Source organism: Trachurus japonicus, chromosome 2 (assembly GCF_045865225.1).
Source record: "Trachurus japonicus isolate A0001 chromosome 2, Traja_1.0".
Lineage (NCBI taxonomy): Eukaryota > Metazoa > Chordata > Actinopteri > Carangiformes > Carangidae > Trachurus > Trachurus japonicus.
In genome coordinates, this window is record NC_140908.1 from 13626785 (window position 1) to 13644579 (window position 17795).

General features: G+C 40.8%; 1 protein-coding gene and 1 non-coding gene across 2 annotated transcripts; both read right to left on the reverse strand.

Moving 5' to 3' along the window:
• Nucleotides 1–455: 455 nt before the first annotated feature.
• eed (embryonic ectoderm development) lies at nt 456–17628 on the reverse strand. Its single transcript, XM_085802244.1, has 12 exons — nt 17461–17628; nt 16548–16700; nt 16384–16476; nt 15416–15481; nt 13710–13835; nt 12142–12223; nt 10218–10309; nt 9686–9819; nt 9494–9599; nt 6246–6404; nt 4971–5044; nt 456–1210 (listed from the first exon to the last, which is right to left on the reverse strand). Exons 1-12 carry the CDS (start codon nt 17578–17580, stop codon nt 1084–1086), a joined length of 1332 nt encoding a protein of 443 aa, XP_085658370.1. The 5' UTR covers nt 17581–17628; the 3' UTR covers nt 456–1083.
• trnar-ccu (transfer RNA arginine (anticodon CCU)) lies at nt 8635–8707 on the reverse strand. The gene has a single exon. It is a non-coding gene; the product is annotated as a tRNA-Arg (tRNA).
• Nucleotides 17629–17795: the final 167 nt, after the last annotated feature.

Sequence of the window (17795 nt, forward strand, 5' to 3'; positions counted from 1 at the left end):
CAAACATCAATGGTAACAACAGTCAGACTCTGCCACTGCAAAAACTCAAAATCTTTCCAAGAATATTTGTCTTATTTCTTGTCCAAATGTCTCATTTCTAGTCAAAACTAATCTCTTTCCACTTAAAATAAGACTCATCACCTAAAAATTAACTTGTTTTTAGATCATTTTCACTTGTTTCAAACTAATTTTCACTTGAAATAAGTAGAAAAATCTGCCAATGAAAGCAGGTTTTTTGTGCTTGTAATAAGAAAGAAAAACTTGCTCCATTATCAGATTTTTTCTACTTATTCCAAGTGTAAATCTGCTTGAAAGAAGTAAAAAGTGTCTAAAAATAAGCTTCTTTTTATGTGATGTTTCTTAATTTAGGTATAATGAGATTTGTTTTGACTAGAAATGAGACATTTTGACTAGAAATAAGACAAATGTTCTTGGTAAGATTTTGAGTTTTTGCAGTGTGTGTGTGGTTGAAACAAACCAAGACTTAAAAAAAATGCAAAGGAAAAGTTCCAATAACTGAGGACAAAACAAATCTTCATTTTGCTTCGTGTGCACTAATGGATATAAAATACGGCACACAGGAAAAAAAATAAAAACATCCACACCTGTTTCATCGGTTTCGTTTTCCTACAAGTGAGAAAGAAAATCTGAGATACCCACAATCTTTTCTCTTTTCTCTTTTCTCAAGAACTGTTGAAAAGTCGTAGAATCGATCAATTCACGAACTTTCACGAACAAGTTGAATCCCTGTTTATTAAAAATTAAAACATTCATCTCTTATTTAGAACTAATTTTAATAGTTTTCCTCTTTATTTCTGTGGCTTACAGTAATCTCATCTCATCTGACGTCGACTTATAACCTTGAAATTCTCAGAAAATCGTCGTTTTCTCTCACGTTATTTCTATTTCTGTCCAGGAGGGGAAGACAAACTCCTCGAGATTTCCCCCCGTCCGTCACCATTTCTCACTCTTTTAGGAAAGGAGGGAAGGAGAGAGGGAAGAAGGGATGGGGAAGAAGGAGGAGAAGAGGTGAAAGCGACCGACATGTTTCTCTCTGTGGGTCTTTCTCTCTCTCTCTCTCTCTCAGCGCTGTCGGTCCCAGCGCCAGATGGAGGCGTCGTCGCACACGGCGATCAGGATGCTGCTGTCGCGGCTGAAGCTGGTCTGTCGGATGGCCGACGTGCATTTAGGGAGAGTCAGAGTGGTGCATCTTGGGAAAAACAGAGAGAGAGAGAAGAGAAGAGAAGAGAAGAGAAGAGAAGAGAAGATACAGTCACATCAGAGCAGGAAGGAACGAAACTACTACTGCTGAGGAAAAGGAAGTAGTTTAACCCTCTGTTGGGTTGTCCTGGGTCAAGGATGGAAGGAAGGGAAAAAGGAAGGAAAAATAGATAGATGGAGGGAGGGAACAGATTGGGTCAAGTGGGTCAAAAAGGAAGGAAGAAGAAGTAAGGATGAAGGAAAGAAAGGAAGGAAGGAAGGAAGGGAGGGAGGGAGGGAGGGAACAGATTTTTTCAAGGAAGGAAGAAGAAGGAAGGAAGGAAAGAAAGAGGGAAGGAAGGATGAAGGGTAAGATGGGAGGAAAGAAGGAAGGGAAAAAGGAAGGAAAGAAAGATGGAGGGAGGGAACAGATTGGGTCAAGTGGGTCAAAAAGGAAGGAAGAAGGAAGGACGAAGGAAGGAATGAAGGAAGGAAGGAAGGATGAAGGGAAAGAAGGAAGGACAAAGGGAAAGATGGGAGGAAAGAGGAAAGAGGAAAGGAGGACAAAGAGAGGGAAGGAAGGAAGGAAGGAAAGATAGATGGAGGGAGTGAACAGATTGGGTCAAGTGGGTCAAAAAGGAAGGAAGAAGTAAGGACGAAGGAAGGAATGAAGGAAGGAAGGAATGACAAAGGGAAAGATGGGAGGAAAGAGGAAAGGAGGATGAAGGCCGACGTGCATTTAGGGAGAGTCAGAGTGGTGCATCTTGGGAAAAACCAGGAGAGAGAGAAGAGAAGAGAAGAGAAGAGAAGAGAAGAGAAGAGAAGAGAAGAGAAGAGAAGAGAAGAGAAGAGAAGAGAAGATACAGTCACATCAGAGCAGGAAGGAACTAAACTACTGCTACTACTGAGGAAAAGGAAGTAGTTTAACCCTCTGTTGGGTTGTCCTGGGTCAGGGAAGGAAGGGAGGATGGAGGGGAAGATGGGAGGAAAGAAGGACAAAGGGAAAGAAGGAAGGAAAGATAGATGGAGGGAGAGAACAGATTGGGTCAACTGGGTCAAAAGGGAAGGAAGAAGTAAGGACAAAGGAAGGAAGGAAGGAAGGATGAAGGGAAAGAAGGAAGGACAAAGGGAAAGATGGAAGGAAAGAGGAAAGGAGGACAAAGAGAGGGAAGGAAGGAAGGAAGGAAGGAAGGAAGGAAGGAAGGAAGGAAGGAAGGAAAGATAGATGGAGGGAGGGAACAGATTGGGTCAAGTGGGTTAAAAAGGAAGGAAGAAGTGAGGACGAAGGGAAGGAAGGAAGGAAGGAAGGAAGGAAGGGAGGGAGGAAGGAAAAAAGGATTGTAGAAGGAAGGACGAAGGGAAGGAAAGAAGGAAGGAAGGAAGGAAGGAAAGAAAGAAAGAAAGAGGGAAGGAAGGAAGGAAAGAAAGAAGGATGAAGGGAAAGAAGGAAGAAATGACAAAGGGAAAGAAGGAAGGACAAAGGGAAAGATGGGAGGAAAGAGGAAAGGAGGATGAAGGGAAGGAAGGAAGGAGGGAAAGAGGGAAGGAAGGACAAAGGGAAAGATGGGAGGAAAGAGGAAAGGAGGACAAAGGGAAGGAAGGAAGGAGGGAAAGAAGGAAGGAAAGATAGATGGAGGGAGGGAACAGATTGGGGCAAGTGGGTCAAAAAGGAAGGAAGAAGTAAGGACGAAGGGAAAGAAGGAAGGATAAAGGGAAAGATGGGAGGAAAGAGGAAAGGAGGACGAAGGGAAGGAAGGAAGGAAGGAAGGAAAGAAAGAGGGAAGGGAGGAAGGAGGGATAGAGGGAAGGAAAGATAGATGGAGGGAGGAAGGAAGGAAGGAAAGAAAGGGGGAAGGAAGGAAGGAAGGAAGGAAGGAATGACAAAGGGAAAGATGGGAGGAAAGAGGAAAGGAGGACGAAGGCCGACGTGCATTTAGGGAGAGTCAGAGTGGTGCATCTTGGGAAAAACCAGAGAGAGAGAGAGAAGAGAAGAGAAGAGAAGAGAAGAGAAGAGAAGAGAAGAGAAGAGAAGAGAAGAGAAGAGAAGAGAAGAGAAGATACAGTCACATCAGAGCAGGAAGGAACTAAACTACTGCTACTGCTGAGGAAAAGGAAGTAGTTTAACCCTCTGTTGGGTTGTCCTGGGTCAGGGAAGGAAGGGAGGATGGAGGGGAAGATGGGAGGAAAGAGAGATGGAGGGAGAGAACAGATTGGGTCAACTGGGTCAAAAAGGAAGGAAGAAGTAAGGATGAAGGAAGGAAGGAAGGACAAAGGGAAAGATGGGAGGAAGGAGGACAAAGGGAAGGAAGGAAGGAAGGAAGGAAGGAAAGATAGATGGAGGAGGGAACAGATTGGGTCAAGTGGGTTAAAAAGGAAGGAAGAAGTAAGGACGAAGGGAAGGAAGGAAGGAAGGAAGGAAGGAAGGGAGGGAGGGAGGGAACAGATTTGTTCAAGGAAGGAAGAAGAAGGAAGGAAGGAAGGAAGGAAAGAGGGAAGGAAGGAAGGAAGGAAGGAAGGAAGGAAAGATAGATGGAGGGAGGGAGGGAACAGATTGGGTCAATTGGGTCAAAAAGGAAGGAAAAAGGAAGGAATGAAGGAAGAAAGGGAGGGAACAGATTTGTTCAAGGAAGAAAGAAGAAGGAAGGAAGGAAAAAAGGATTGTGGAAAGAAGGAAGGGAAAAAGGAAGGAAAGATAGATGGAGGGAGGGAACAGATTGGGTCAAGTGGCTCAAAAAGGAAGGAAGATGTAAGGACGAAGGGAAGGAAGGAAGGAAGGAAGGAAGGAAGGGATTGTGGAAAGAAGGAAGTGAAAATGGAAGAAAAGAAAGATGGAGGGAGGGAACAGATTGGGTCAAGTGGCTCAAAAAGGAAGGATGAAGGGAAAGAAGGAAGGACAAGGGGAAAGATGGGAGGAAAGAGGAAAGGAGGACGAAGGGAAGGAAGGAAGGAAAGAAAGAGGGAGGGAGGGAACAGATTGGGTCAAGTGGGTCAAAAAGGAAGGAAGGAAAGAAAGAGGGAAGGAAGGGAGGAAGGAAAGAAAGGATGAAGGGAAAGAAGGAAGGAAGGACAAAGGGAAAGATGGGAGGAAAGAGGAAAGGAGGACAAAGGGAAGGAAGGAAGGAAAGAAAGATGGAGGGAGGGAGGGAACAGATTGGGTCAAGGAAGGAAGAGGAAGGAAGGAAGGAAGAGAAAAAGGATTGTGGAAAGAAGGAAGGGAAAATGGAAGGAAAGATAGATGGAGGGAGGGAACAGATTGGGTCAAGTGGGTCAAAAATGAAGGAAGAAGTGAGGACGAAGGGAAGGAAGGAAGGAAGGAAGGAAGGAAGGAAGGAAGGAAGGAAGGAAGGAAGGAAGGAAGGGAGGGAACAGATTTGTTCAAGGAAGGGAGAAGAAGTAAGGATGAAGGGAAAGAAGGAAGGAATGACAAAGGGAAAGAAGGAAGGACAAAGGGAAAGATGGGAGGAAAGAGGAAAGGAGGACAAAGGGAAGGAAGGAAAGAAAGAGGGAAGGAAGGAAGGAGGGAAAGAAGGAAGGAAAGATAAATGGAGGAAGGGAACAGATTGGGTCAAGTGGGTCAAAAAGGAAGGAAGAAGTAAGGACGACGGGAAGGAAGGAAGGAAGGAGGGAAGGGAGGGAACAGATTTGTTCAAGGAAGGAAGAAGAAGAAAGGAAAGAAGGAAGGGAAAAGGATTGTGGAAAGAAGGGAGGGAGAAAGGAAAGAAAGAAGGAAGAAATGCTAAATAAAATCAGTCTGTGCTGTGTGATCTTACTTTGCTTTATGAGGATCTTCCACCTCCAGGTCCCACACATACAGCTTCCCCACCTGGTTGCCCAGCGCCAGCATCTGCATCAGGGTTTAGATAGATAGATAGATAGATAGATAGATAGATAGATAGATAGATAGATAGATAGATAGATAGATAGATAGATAGATAGATAGATAGATAGATAGATAGATAGATAGATAGATAGATAGATAGATAGATAGATAGATAGATAGATAGATAGATAGATAGATAGATAGATAGATAGATAGATAGATAGATAGAGCTGTGTCAGAATCAGACATATTCAAGGTTTCACATTGTAAATGAATATAATCAGGGTTCCTACAGCTTAAGCCAACTTAAATTTAAGACTTTTTAAGACTTTTTTAAAGCCACTTGAAATGAAATTTAAGACCGACTTCATAATAAACACAAATGCAAAAAAGGTAAAGCGACTGCTACATGAATAATTGGGGGGGGGGTGACATCGTTTAACAGCTGTGTAGTTGTGGAGAGGAGATGATAAACTAAAAAGGACATGTTTGCTCGTCATCGGTACTGTTTGTTTCCATCCAAAGTGATTCAAATAACTGGGAAATGATGCGCATTAAAATAAATTTCTGTGTGAGTTCTGTGTGTTTTCATTAAAAGTACGGACTTTGGTGAAAACTACAAACTCGCACGAGTTTTCCGCAGCTGTCCTTTCAAAATAAATGCAGAAAAAGTCCAGAAAACAAAAAAAACACTGACTCGGGAGCTGGTGGCGGTGAGAAATTTAGCATTGACGGCCGCCACTAACTTCTCTATGTCCGAATTTTACCAATTATTATGAGATTTGAGACTAATTACAACTATGAAATACCACTTACCATGTGTTAACATTTTTAAGACGTTTGAAAAATTGATTTAAGACATTTTAATGCCCTTTGGTTTGCACTTGATCTGCTTTTAAACTTGGATGTTTTTATACTGAAATGCCTACTTGCTGCTGTTGTTGTTGTTATATTATCGAATGTTATTTATATTTACAATTTCTTTTAATATGTTTTTATATGAGGGACAGCACAGTCTGGGGGGTGTAGTCAGGACTTCATTTCACTGCTTGTTGTACAGTAAGTGTACATTTTAACTTTGCATGTGACAAATAAAGAATCTTGAATCTTGAAATCTTGAATCAATTAAGGCCTTGTTTTTAGATGAATGAATTCAATGCCTTTTAAGACTTTTTAAGAACCCTGAAATATAGAAAAGTTGGACGGGTGAGTTGAGTGGACCGACCTTCTGCCAGAAGTCCATAGAGAAGCGCATGTACCAGATGTCACACTGGCTGTACTCGAAGCGTCCCAGGATGGTCACGTTGGACTCGTTGGGTTTGATGTGGTCGATGTCTTCCTCCATCTTCCCGGGCTTCCAGCACACGATGGCGTTTTCACACGACTGCAGAGAGATAGAAAAAAGAAAAAAGGGAAAAAAAAGCAGATTTTCATGACCTCTAAGGATTTTGGTGGCCCCCCTAAACAAGGTTTTTGTTTGTGGCCCTGCACTCTAAGCACAAACACCAAGTCACTGGTTAAAACTGAATACAGACGTGTTTATCCCTCTGAGGTTTGAGGCCATTTTCTTATCGACTTTTACATATTTTCTTAAATTGATCTTTTTAAGATACTTGCAGATGTAACAATACTCAAGTGTTTTATGTCTAAATATTAGAACCTCCGCTGTAAGCACACTGAGGCCAGTTTGTCCTAGAACACTGTAGAAAGAAATAATTTAGGCCAAATGCTGGAAATTTGAGGTCTGCTTTTTGAAAAAATGTCAAATCCCTTGTGAAAACACTCCTTCAGTCATGAGAACAGGGCCGTTGTATAGGGGAGAAAGGTGGTGATAATTCTAGGGGCCCAGCGCCCAGTGGGGCCCATAAAAAACCCCAGTAGTCTAATCTTTGTATGACTGAATTATTCTGCGTAAGACCCTGACTAATACTCATATTACACTGTAAAAACTCAACATCTTTCCAAGAATATTTGTCTTATTTCTTGTCCAAATGTCTCATTTCTAGTCAAAACTAATCTCTTTCCACTTAAAATAAGACTCATTACCTAAAAATTAACTTGTTTTTAGATCATTTTCACTTGTTTCAAACAAATTTTCACTTGAAATAAGTAGAAAAATCTGCCAGTGAAAGCAAGTTTTTGTGCTTGTAATAAGGAGGAAAAACTTGTTCCATTATCAGATTTTTTCTACTTATTCCAAGTGAAAATATGCTTGAAAGGAATAAAAAGTGTCTAAAAACAAGCTACTTTTAATATGATGTGTCTTATTTTAAGTAGAATGATATTTGCATTTTGACCAGAAATAAGACAAATATTCTTGGTAAGATACTTGAGTTTTTGCAGTGTAATGCTGCATTAGCATCAAAACAAAGTAGGCTAAATAATAAATGATAATACATACGTAGTCTAAGAAAAAAAAAACTGGAAAAGTTAGGGGGAGGGGCCCACTTTAGTATTCTTTAAGGGGGCCCAGAATTCCTAGCAACGGCCCTGCATGAGAATGAACTGTTTTGGTGCTTGAAATAGGATATGAATACAGTAATAGATACGTGTAGAAAACAAGTCTAAAATGACATTTTGTAAGATTGTTTTTTGAGCACAAATGTTGTCATTCTGCCGTTCTATTTTCACCAAATGTCTCAAACGTGAGATAAAAGAAGCTGAATATTGACTTCACATTACATATAAAGCTCATAGCTGCACGTGCAGACCTCAGGATGTTTAAATGACTTGATGAACCCCGGTACCTTTCTGATCATGTGGCCCCCCCCCTAACGGCTGTGGCCCTAAACAACCACATAGAGGGTTTAATATGCCAGCGCAGGGCCGTTGCTAGGAATTCTGGGCCCCCTTAAAGAATACTAAAGTGGGCCCCTCCCCCTAACTTTTCCAGTTTTTTTTTTCTTAGACTACGTATGTATTATCATTTATTATTTAGCCTACTTTGTTTTGATGCTAATGCAGCATTACACTGCAAAAACTCAAGTATCTTAGCAAGAATATTTGTCTTATTTCTGGTCAAAATGCAAATCTCATTATACTTAAAATAAGACTCATCATATTAAAAGTAGCTTGTTTTTAGACACTTTTTATTCCTTTAAAGCATATTTTCACTTGGAATAAGTAGAAAAAATCTGATAATGGAGCAAGTTTTTCTTCCTTATTACAAGCACAAAAACTTGCTTTCACTGGCAGATTTTTCTACTTATTTCAAGTGAAAATTTGTTTGAAACAAGTGAAAATGATCTAAAAACAAGTTAATTTTTAGGTGATGGGTCTTATTTTAAGTGGAAAGAGATTAGTTTTGACTAGAAATGAGACATTTGGACAAGAAATAAGACAAATATTCTTGGAAAGATGTTGAGTTTTTAAGGTGTACTATGAGTATTAGTCAGGGTCTTACGCAGAATAAATCAGTCATACAAAGATTAGACTACTGGGGTTTTTTATGGGCCCCACTGGGCGCTGGGCCCCTAGAGTTATCATCACCTTTCTCCCCTATACGGCCCTGTCAACAACAAAACGTGAGCTTCCGCTAGCAGAGGATGGTTTCGATCCATCGACCTCTGGGTTATGGGCCCAGCACGCTTCCTCTGCGCCACTCTGCTGGAAACCACCCCAGATGGGACTCGAACCCACAATCCCTGGCTTAGGAGGCCAGTGCCTTATCCATTAGGCCACTGGGGCTGCACATGTACACACTGAGCAAAGCTGAATGCACTGGCTACATTGTACAACAACAATGGACTGTCAGCACTTTGTTCTTCTAAAGCTAAAGCAGTTGTGTACTCTAAACTTGATATTATATGTTTGTATTCCCCTTTTTTTTGTAGATTATTTCTTTATTGCTCTGTGGCTGCTTTTTTATTACACACTAAAAACAGTTGGGTTAAAAAATAACCCAATTTTTGAACCCATAGACACTGGCTATTGTACAAAACCTCGCAGTGCAAACAAATGTATGATGATGTATATGTCTACTGACCTATTTATTTTACTATTATTTATTTATTTTTCTACTTTTATATATTATATCTATAGTACTCATTTATGACCATGTAATATCTCTGTGCTTGATGTGCTGTGTTCTTTACTTTTTTTTTCTTTTTTTTCCCCTTTTTCCCTCTGTACTTTCTTTTTTCATTTTTCTCTTCATTGAAAATCAATAAACATATTTAAAAAAAAACAACTAAAAAACCCAATTTTAACCCAACTGCTGGTTCAGAAAGGCCAAACCCCTTTTTTGGGTTATTTTAACAGGTTGGGTTATTCTTTTTGACCCAACTTTTGGGTTGAATATTCAACTGTTTCACTGAAATTACTTGAACAACCCAGGAATTGGGTTAAATTCATAGCCTATAACCCTGATGAAAATGGGTTACACTCTGGAAAAATAACCCCAAAATTTAACTCAGAAATTGGGTTACAGAAATAACCCACATTTTTTTAGTGTGTATGTTTCTAACAACCAACCTTGGACAGAATGAGGTCTCCCAGCCACCGCACACAGTCCACGTAGTTTCTGTGGATGTCTCGTGTTGAGAAATCAGGGAAGTGAATTTTCTGTGAGACAAAAGGCCTGAAAGAAAAAACACAACCCATAATAAAAACTATGTCGGATACACAAAAAAAACACTTTTTTGCTGCGTTTACTTGTGTTTTTACCTGTTGGTCTTTGTGGGGTTGTACTCGTACGACCCGCGAATGGCTTTCCGCATCCTCTCTGAATTGATCCGCCAAAGTTTGAGGGAGTGGTCCATCCCGCACGACATTATCTTCTCACCCAGGAGATCGAAATCCTACAGAAACAAAGAGGACAGATTTACATTATAAACACATTTCACCCCCCTTTTTAAAAAAAAATCTTTACTGTCACCAGTAGGGATGTCACAATTACTTGTTTTCACAATTAATCGCGGTATTAAACGCCACAATTAATTAATCGTAAAGATTCTTAAATACCGTCACTTTCCAAAAGAGATTATTTTGGAAACACAGAGGCAGATGTGCACAAAAGTGAAGGTAAATGTAAGAAATACTGCTCAATTTACCTAACGTAACATGGTAGAAATTTAAATGTTAGCGTCTCATTTGTGATAAAAAACAAACAATTAAAATAAACTTAAACATTTGGTATAGATGATGATTAATGATTTGAATATTTAAAACACTAGTCGGGTGATTGAAGGACACCTACGGCGCTCAGGACTTCGTCTCGATGGCCTTCCACGCCGCCAAATATGGCCACTAACGTGTCTGTCTGGATGTTCCATAGACGGAGAGCGTGATCTGAGGAAACAGGCACAAAATGGCCGATTAAAAACATGAATTTGATCAAAATTATAGTTAGAAAATCAGGTTATAAAATAGTCAGTGAGGCAGCAGCAGCAGCAGCATTAATTAACCCTCCTGTTGTCTATCTGTTCCCTTCCTCCATCCTTCCTTCTTTCCACAATCCCTTTTCCCTTCCTTTCTCCTCTCCTTCTTTCCACAATCCTTTTACCCTTCCTCCCTCCCTTCCTTCTTTCCTTTCTCCTCTCCTTCTTTCCACAATCCTTTTTCCCTTCCTCCTTTCCTTTCTCCTCCATCTTTCCACAATTCTTTTTCCCTTCCTCCCTCCTTTCCTCCCTTTCTCCTCTCCTTCTTTCCACAATCCTTTTTCCCTTCCTTCTTTCCTTTCTCCTCGCCTTCTTTCCACAATCCTTGTTCCCTTCCTCCCTCCCTTTCTCCTCTCCATCTTTCCACAATCCTTTTTCCCTCCCCCTTTCCTTCTTTCCTTTCTCCTCTCCATCTTTCCACAATCCTTTTTCCCTTCCTTCCTTCCTTTCTCCTCTCCTTCTTTCCACAATCCTTTTTCCCTTCCTTCTTTCCTTTCTCCTCTCCTCCTTCCCACAATCCTTTTTCCCTTCCCCCCTTCCTTTCCCCTCTCCTTCTTTCCACAATCCTTTTTCCCTTCCTTCCTTTCCTTTCTCCTCTCCATCTTTCCACAATCCTTTTTCCCTTCCTTCCTTCCTTCCTTCCTTCTTGTCGTCCTTACTTCCTCTGATCCAATTGACCTGTTCCCTCCCTCAATCTTCCTTTTTCCATTCCTTCTTCCTCCCTTCTTCTTCCTTCCTTGAATGAATCTGTTCCCTCCATCTTTCTTTCCTTCCTTCTTTCCACAATCCTTTCCCCCTCCCTCCCTCCCTTCTTTCCTTTCCTTCGTCCTTACTTCTTCCTTCCTTTTTGACCCAATTGACCCAATCTGTTCCCTCCCTCCATCTATCTTTCCTTCCCTTTTTCCTCCCTTCTTTCCCTTTGTCCTTCTTTCCCTGACCCAGGAGGACAACATTGACCCAATCTGTTCCCTTCCTCCATCCTTCCTTCCTTTCTCCTCTCCTTCTTTCCACAATGCTTTTTCCCTTCCCTCCTTCTTGTCGTCCTTCCTTCCTCTTTTGATCCAATTGACCTGATCTGTTCCCTCCCTCCATCTTTCTTTCCTTCCTTTTCCGTTCCTTCTTCCTCCCTTCTTCTTCCTTCCTTGAATGAATCTGTTCCCTCCATCTTTCTTTCCTTATTTTATCCCTTCCTTCTTTCCACAATCCTTTTTCCCTCCCTCCCTTCCTTCTTTCCTTCCCTTCTTCCTTCCTTTTTGACCCAATCTGTTCCCTCCCTCCATCTATCTTTCCTTCATTTTTTCCTTCCTTCTTTCCCTTCCTTCCCTGACAGGACAACATTGACCCAATCTGTTCCCTTCCTTCTTTCCCTTTGTCCTTCCTTCCTTCTTTCCCTTCCTTCCCTGGCCCAGGAGGACAACAGGAAGTCTTTGGCAGATGTTTCAGGCAGATGTGGTGTGAAATTAACCAGATTTCATGAACTGAGCCAAGAGAGAGAATCCACTTGACTAAAATAAAAGACGAAGCGTTGCTGCTGTTCCCACGGCTCTTATCAGAGAATCAAACAAAACCTCCCCGTGTGTTTTTACCACAGATTAAGGAACCACCTGACCATCACATGCTCGTAAAATCAAACTGTTGCACCCTCATGTGACCTAACGCACCTCTCTGCTGTGTCACGGTGAACGCAGCAAGGCATCATGGGAGAGAAAACAGGTGTTTATATTATGTTTATGATGATTTTACCTTTGCTGACAGACAAGAGGAGATTGGGGTCCCTCGGGTGAAACTTGAGCTCGTTGATGGCGTTTCCATGACCTACATAATGCTAGATATAAAAAAAAAAAAAGCATATTAGGCAAGGCAAGGCAAGGCATCTTTATTTCTATAGCGCATTTCATACCAAGGCAACTCAATGTGCTTTACATAAAGACAAAACATTTAAAAAAAAGAAGCATAAGACAGAATAAAAACAAACAAAACACTAAAAACAGAGTTAAAAGCAAGAGCAAATAAAAGTAAAAGAAAAGAAAATAGATAAAGTTTTAAGTTCTCAGCTATAAGCATGTGAAAAGAGAAATGTTTTTAACCTGGATTTAAAAGTGCTTAGCTACAGTTGGGGCTGATCTCAGGTCTGCTGGTATTTTGTTCCAGTTGTTGCAGCATCACAGCTAAATGCTGCTTCACCATGTCTGGTCTGAACTCTGAGCTCCACTATCTGACCTGAGTCAGTAAATCTCAGAGCTCTACTGGGTTTAGACTCTACTGACATGTCATTCATGTATTCTGGACCTAAACCATTCAGTGATTTGTAATTAAACCAGTAGCAGAACTTTAAAATCTATTCTGTAGCTGACTGGGAGCCAGTGTGAGGTCTTAAGAACTGGGCTGATATTAAAGGACAATTCCAGGCGAATTCAACTCTGGGGTGTATTTTCATATCATTTTAGGTCTAAAAGAATGAATCTGAAGATTTTCAGTTTAATTAATGTCTCCTGTTTTGCGGTAGTTGCGTCTGTCCGCGCATCGCTACGGCAGCAATGAATGGGAGTGGATGTAAGTTCTGCTGCTTAGGCTGTTTACATCCCTCAAAGCCACAGACAGCGTCAGATGGAGACTCAAACATGCACCCAGAAGTTTATTTACTTCAACAAGCCGACATGTTTGTAAAACTAGATCTAATTCAAAGTCTCCTGGAGTCTCGCACGAGACCCAGTTGCCGTGCTCGGTGTGTTCAGGTGCAGTGGGAAAAGCTACCGTTTGTGTCATAAACACAGGAATATCAACTCTTTACTTGCTTCAAGGAAAAAAAACTTCTCGGTGCATCTTTGAGTCGCCATCTGACGCTGTCTGTGGAAAAAAATGTACACTTGAAGCAAGTAAAGAGTTGATATTCCTGTGTTTATGACACAAACAGTAGCTCCGACTGCACCTGAACACACCAGCACTGCAACTTCGGGCTCGCGCGAGACTCCGGGAGACTTTGAATTAGATCGACTTTTACAAAAATGTCGGCTTGCTTGAAGTAAATAAACTTCTGGGTGCATGTTTGAGTCTCCATCTGATGCTGTCTGTGGAAAAAAATTGTGGCTTTGAGGGATGGAAACAGCCTAAACAGCAGAACTTACATCCACTCCCATTCATTGCTGCCGTGGCGATGCGCGGACAGACACAACTACCGCAAAACAGGAGCAATTAAACTGAAAATCTTCAGATTCATTCTTTTAGACCTAAAATGATATGAAAATACACCCCAGAGTTGAATTCGCCCGGAATTGTCCTTTAATGAGTATTCCTAGGAAGCGCCAACGCACCTTGATGCACTGCATTGTGATGTGGTTGATGACCCTGATGATGCCGCGGGAACCGGCCACGGCCAGCAGAGGGTGACTCGTGTTGGTGTCGTAGGTCCAGGCACAGGTGTAGAAGTTCTCCTCAGCCTTTACACGCACGGAGTCAAGGAAATCACAATAAAAAAGCTTCGGGTGATGTTTAAAACTGAGGTTTTCTAAGAGGAGGTTGAGCCAGACATCTATTAAAGGTCCAGTGTGTAATATTTGTCACGGTTTATTGGCAAAATCTGAATATAGGACCAATGAATAGATTTGTATGAGTGTATAATCGCTATAAAATAAAATCTGTTTGGTTTTCATAGCCTTATAATTCTAAAATGAGGAAAATCAAAAAAAAGAGTTGGAAAAAGAAAAGAAAAAAGAATGATTTCATACATAAATAATAGGGGTGGGAGAAAAAATATTTTTTAAACATTGTGCAATGTGCATTTGTTAGCCTTTTTTACATACAGAGAGTCCAGGTTTTGAAAAGGGTTATAAGGGTTTAGAACACGGCTCTCTTGAATACTCGATTCTGATTGGTCAATCACCAATATTCTGCGGTGTTTATTTCTCGATAGACCACCGCTGAGCGGACCGTTGCTAGGGACTCCATAGCAACGGCCGACTCTGCATGTCCGGTCACGGCCGCTGTTTTGCTGAGCCTCCTCCCGTTCGTGCATTTGAAGCCTTTGATAATCAATCAGTGGATCGATGGATTACCATACACGTTACGTGTATTGTGTGTAGTCCTATCTGTCATAAACAAGAGATTATGGGGTGCGTTTGTGTCGCGGAGCTACAGAGAGGAGAGGAGCTGTGACACGGTCAGAGGTTCTGATGCAAGTTTACTTTTCAGCCACGATGTGGAAATAACTTAGGAGCCTCCACTCTCCCTGTAACAGGTTACAAGTCGTTTATCTAACATCACTATTAGTCCGAAGCTATTTAATGACGGTAAAAATGAAACATAAAGTAAATATCCTGCATAGTTTCTCTTTTCTGTGCTGCGCTGGTCAGAGCGGCGTCCCGAGCAACGGTCTAATTTTACATGAATAAAATCTCTTTTTATCATTATTTTGTGTTACATTATTGAATGATTTAGTTGTAGGCCGTGTTCTAAGCGGGATAATGTATAGTTGGTCGGTTGTTATGGAGAAATAAACCCCGACAGGTTGTATGGAACCCCTCCGCTTCGCGTCGGGGTTCCATACAACCTGTCGGGGTTTATTTCTCCATAACAACCTCCGAACTATACATTATCCCTTACATAAAGTTCACTTTATAATGGAGTGTGTTAATTTATAGGCTCCTACAGTGTTTGTGTGCAGATAAATGTTAAAAATGCTAAAGACTAAAAATCGAGAGAATCGGCAATATCGTAGAATCGCAATTTAAATCGAATCGCCATCCAAAAAATCGTAGAAGAATCGAATCGGGAGAAAAGCATATCGTCCCAGCCCTAATAAATAATAGAATTGGAATGCTAGATGTCACTGTTTTCCCCTCATTTTACTCACTGGACCTTTAACTACAGACATAAATCTGAAAACAATTGATATCATGTCATATAATGTTTTTTTTACCAACTGTTTCCTCTCTGTGACACTGGAATCTGATATATGACACATGTACAACAAAATGACAACAAGGAAAGAAAGAGCAGGTTTAGAAGTGAAAAAGGATACGTCTGCATCGACGTACGACTGCAGGAGTCGGATTTCTCCCTGAGAGTGACATTCATACAAAGTTACCTGGTGGAGGAAAGACACAGCGGATTAGTTATGGGGGTAATGCGAACAAGAATGCGGCATCACGACTACAGATGTGCTGTGTAGTCGTTTTTTGGGCAATCAGCCTTCTCTATAAAGGGTTCCCAGATGTGGAATTCACTACCGACCGAAATAAAACCAACCCGAGACATTAGAATTTTTAATACAAAGGTTAAAGTCTGGCTGAAACAAAATCAGAACTATATGCATTTTTAATGTGTCATGAGTTGGTATGATTTTAGATGTATTGTACATTTTACAGTGTTGTATGTAATTTTGATGTCTTTCTTCTTACCTTCTATTTTTTCTACTAAAAGCCGAACTAGGGACGGGAGTTGGAAACTACACTGCAAAAACTCAAAATCTTTCCAAAAATATTTGTCTTATTTCTTGTCAAAATGTCTCATTTCTAGTCAAAACTAATCTCTTTCCACTTAAAATAAGACTCATTGCCTAAAAATTAACTTGTTTTTAGACAGTTTTCTCTTGCTTCAAACTAATTTTCAATTGAAATAAGTAGAAAAATCGTAATAAGAAAGAAAAACTTGATCCACTGTCAGATTTTTCTAAAAAAAATTTGCTTGAAAAAAGTAAAAAGTGTCTGAAAACAAGCTACTTTTAAAATGTGATGAGTCTTATTTTAAGTATAATGAGATTTATTTTGACTAGAAACGACATTTTGACTAGAAATAAGGCAAATATTCTTGGTAAGATATTGAATTTTTGCAGTGTAGCATTAGCTATAATCTCTGTCTGCAGAACATCAGTCACATTGACTTGTTGGTAACGAGTGGAAGTGTCGCTATGTTAACCTGCATTGTCCCTATCAAATAAACTGAATTAAATTAAATTAAATGAATGTACACCACCTCGTCACCACTTACCCTGTTGCTCCCGACTGTGGCGAACACCAGCGGGTCTCCCTCTTTGCTGTGCCAGTTGAACTGAACTCCAAACAACGGCTGACCGTGATCCTCCTGTGGAAATTAAACAACTCTCACACGCCTGATTTGCATTTTAACGGAAGTGTTTTGAGTTTCGTACTTACCCTCAGACTGTTGACACATTTAAAAGAGTATCTGCACTTCTTGGACTTCCACTTGCCCTTGCCCCAGCTCTTCCTGCCCGGGGCGTTGGCGGTGTTGGTGGGTGTGTCTGGGCGTTCTGCATTGGTCCCGCTCTCCACGCTGACAGCATCATCCTGCACAACCAAAAACACACCGATGATCAATATGCATCTTTACAGACTGCCTGCCACATGATACACAACACTGGACTAAATTATTTCAGATTTTTTTTTATTAATAACATTGACAATACTTTGTATTACACCAGTGGTCCCTGTGCATATTGTAACTATATTTATCTGCATTTTTTCCACCAAAAAGTTGCATAAAGTCAATTATCACTAACTTTTAAGCCCTCACAAGAGGTTTAGCACTCAATAATTACTCTTAATAGCTAGTTTATAACTGTTCAGAGGAAGGAAACTGATAAAAACTAATGGTTAACATTAGTGTTTTTATTGCTACTGATATCAGGGCATCCCTCATTTACGTATCTCATGTTTACATCCCTGTATAAACCATAAATGTAAACGTTTATGATCAATAACCCTGTTATTGTGCACACTTCAGTTAGCCGCTAGTGCTAAGGCTAACTTAGTTTACACGTGAAGGGCTGTGATCAGACTAGCATAAACACATAAACACACAAGTGTGTAGCTAAAACACAAGGCAGTTAGCACGACTACATCTCTGTGTAGCTTATTGGTAAGATATCGATCTGATCTATAAGTGATATCGGCTTCAGATCAGGTGTTTGGATTGAGCCGGTATACATGGACAAAGCTGCTAGCTTAGCCGCTCTAGCTACTTGGAGGTGTTAGCCGGGTGCTAACCGGCTGTTAGCTAACTGTGGACCGTTACTCGACTAAGACACAACAGAGTTTAACTTCTTACGTTCTCGTCTCCTGATAAGTCGGGGTTACTGTTCTCGTCACTGCTTAGTTTCTGTTTTTTCGCCGGTATTTCTTTTCCCGCTTGAGAAGGGGACTCGGACATGTTCTTATTTTCCCTCATTTTGGCTCAAACTCCGCCTCTTCCGGTCCGCTGCCGCAAGGGCTGCTGGGTAACGTAGTTTCACTCGCTGCCGGGTTGTAGTTCCGTTATATTTCTCAGAAATTCTCATTAAAAACACCACGTATTTGCTGAATATATGTTTAACTGTTGGTTACCGTAACTTAATCAACATCTTAAATTATATTTACATTTTATTTATTTGTTATTTATGTATT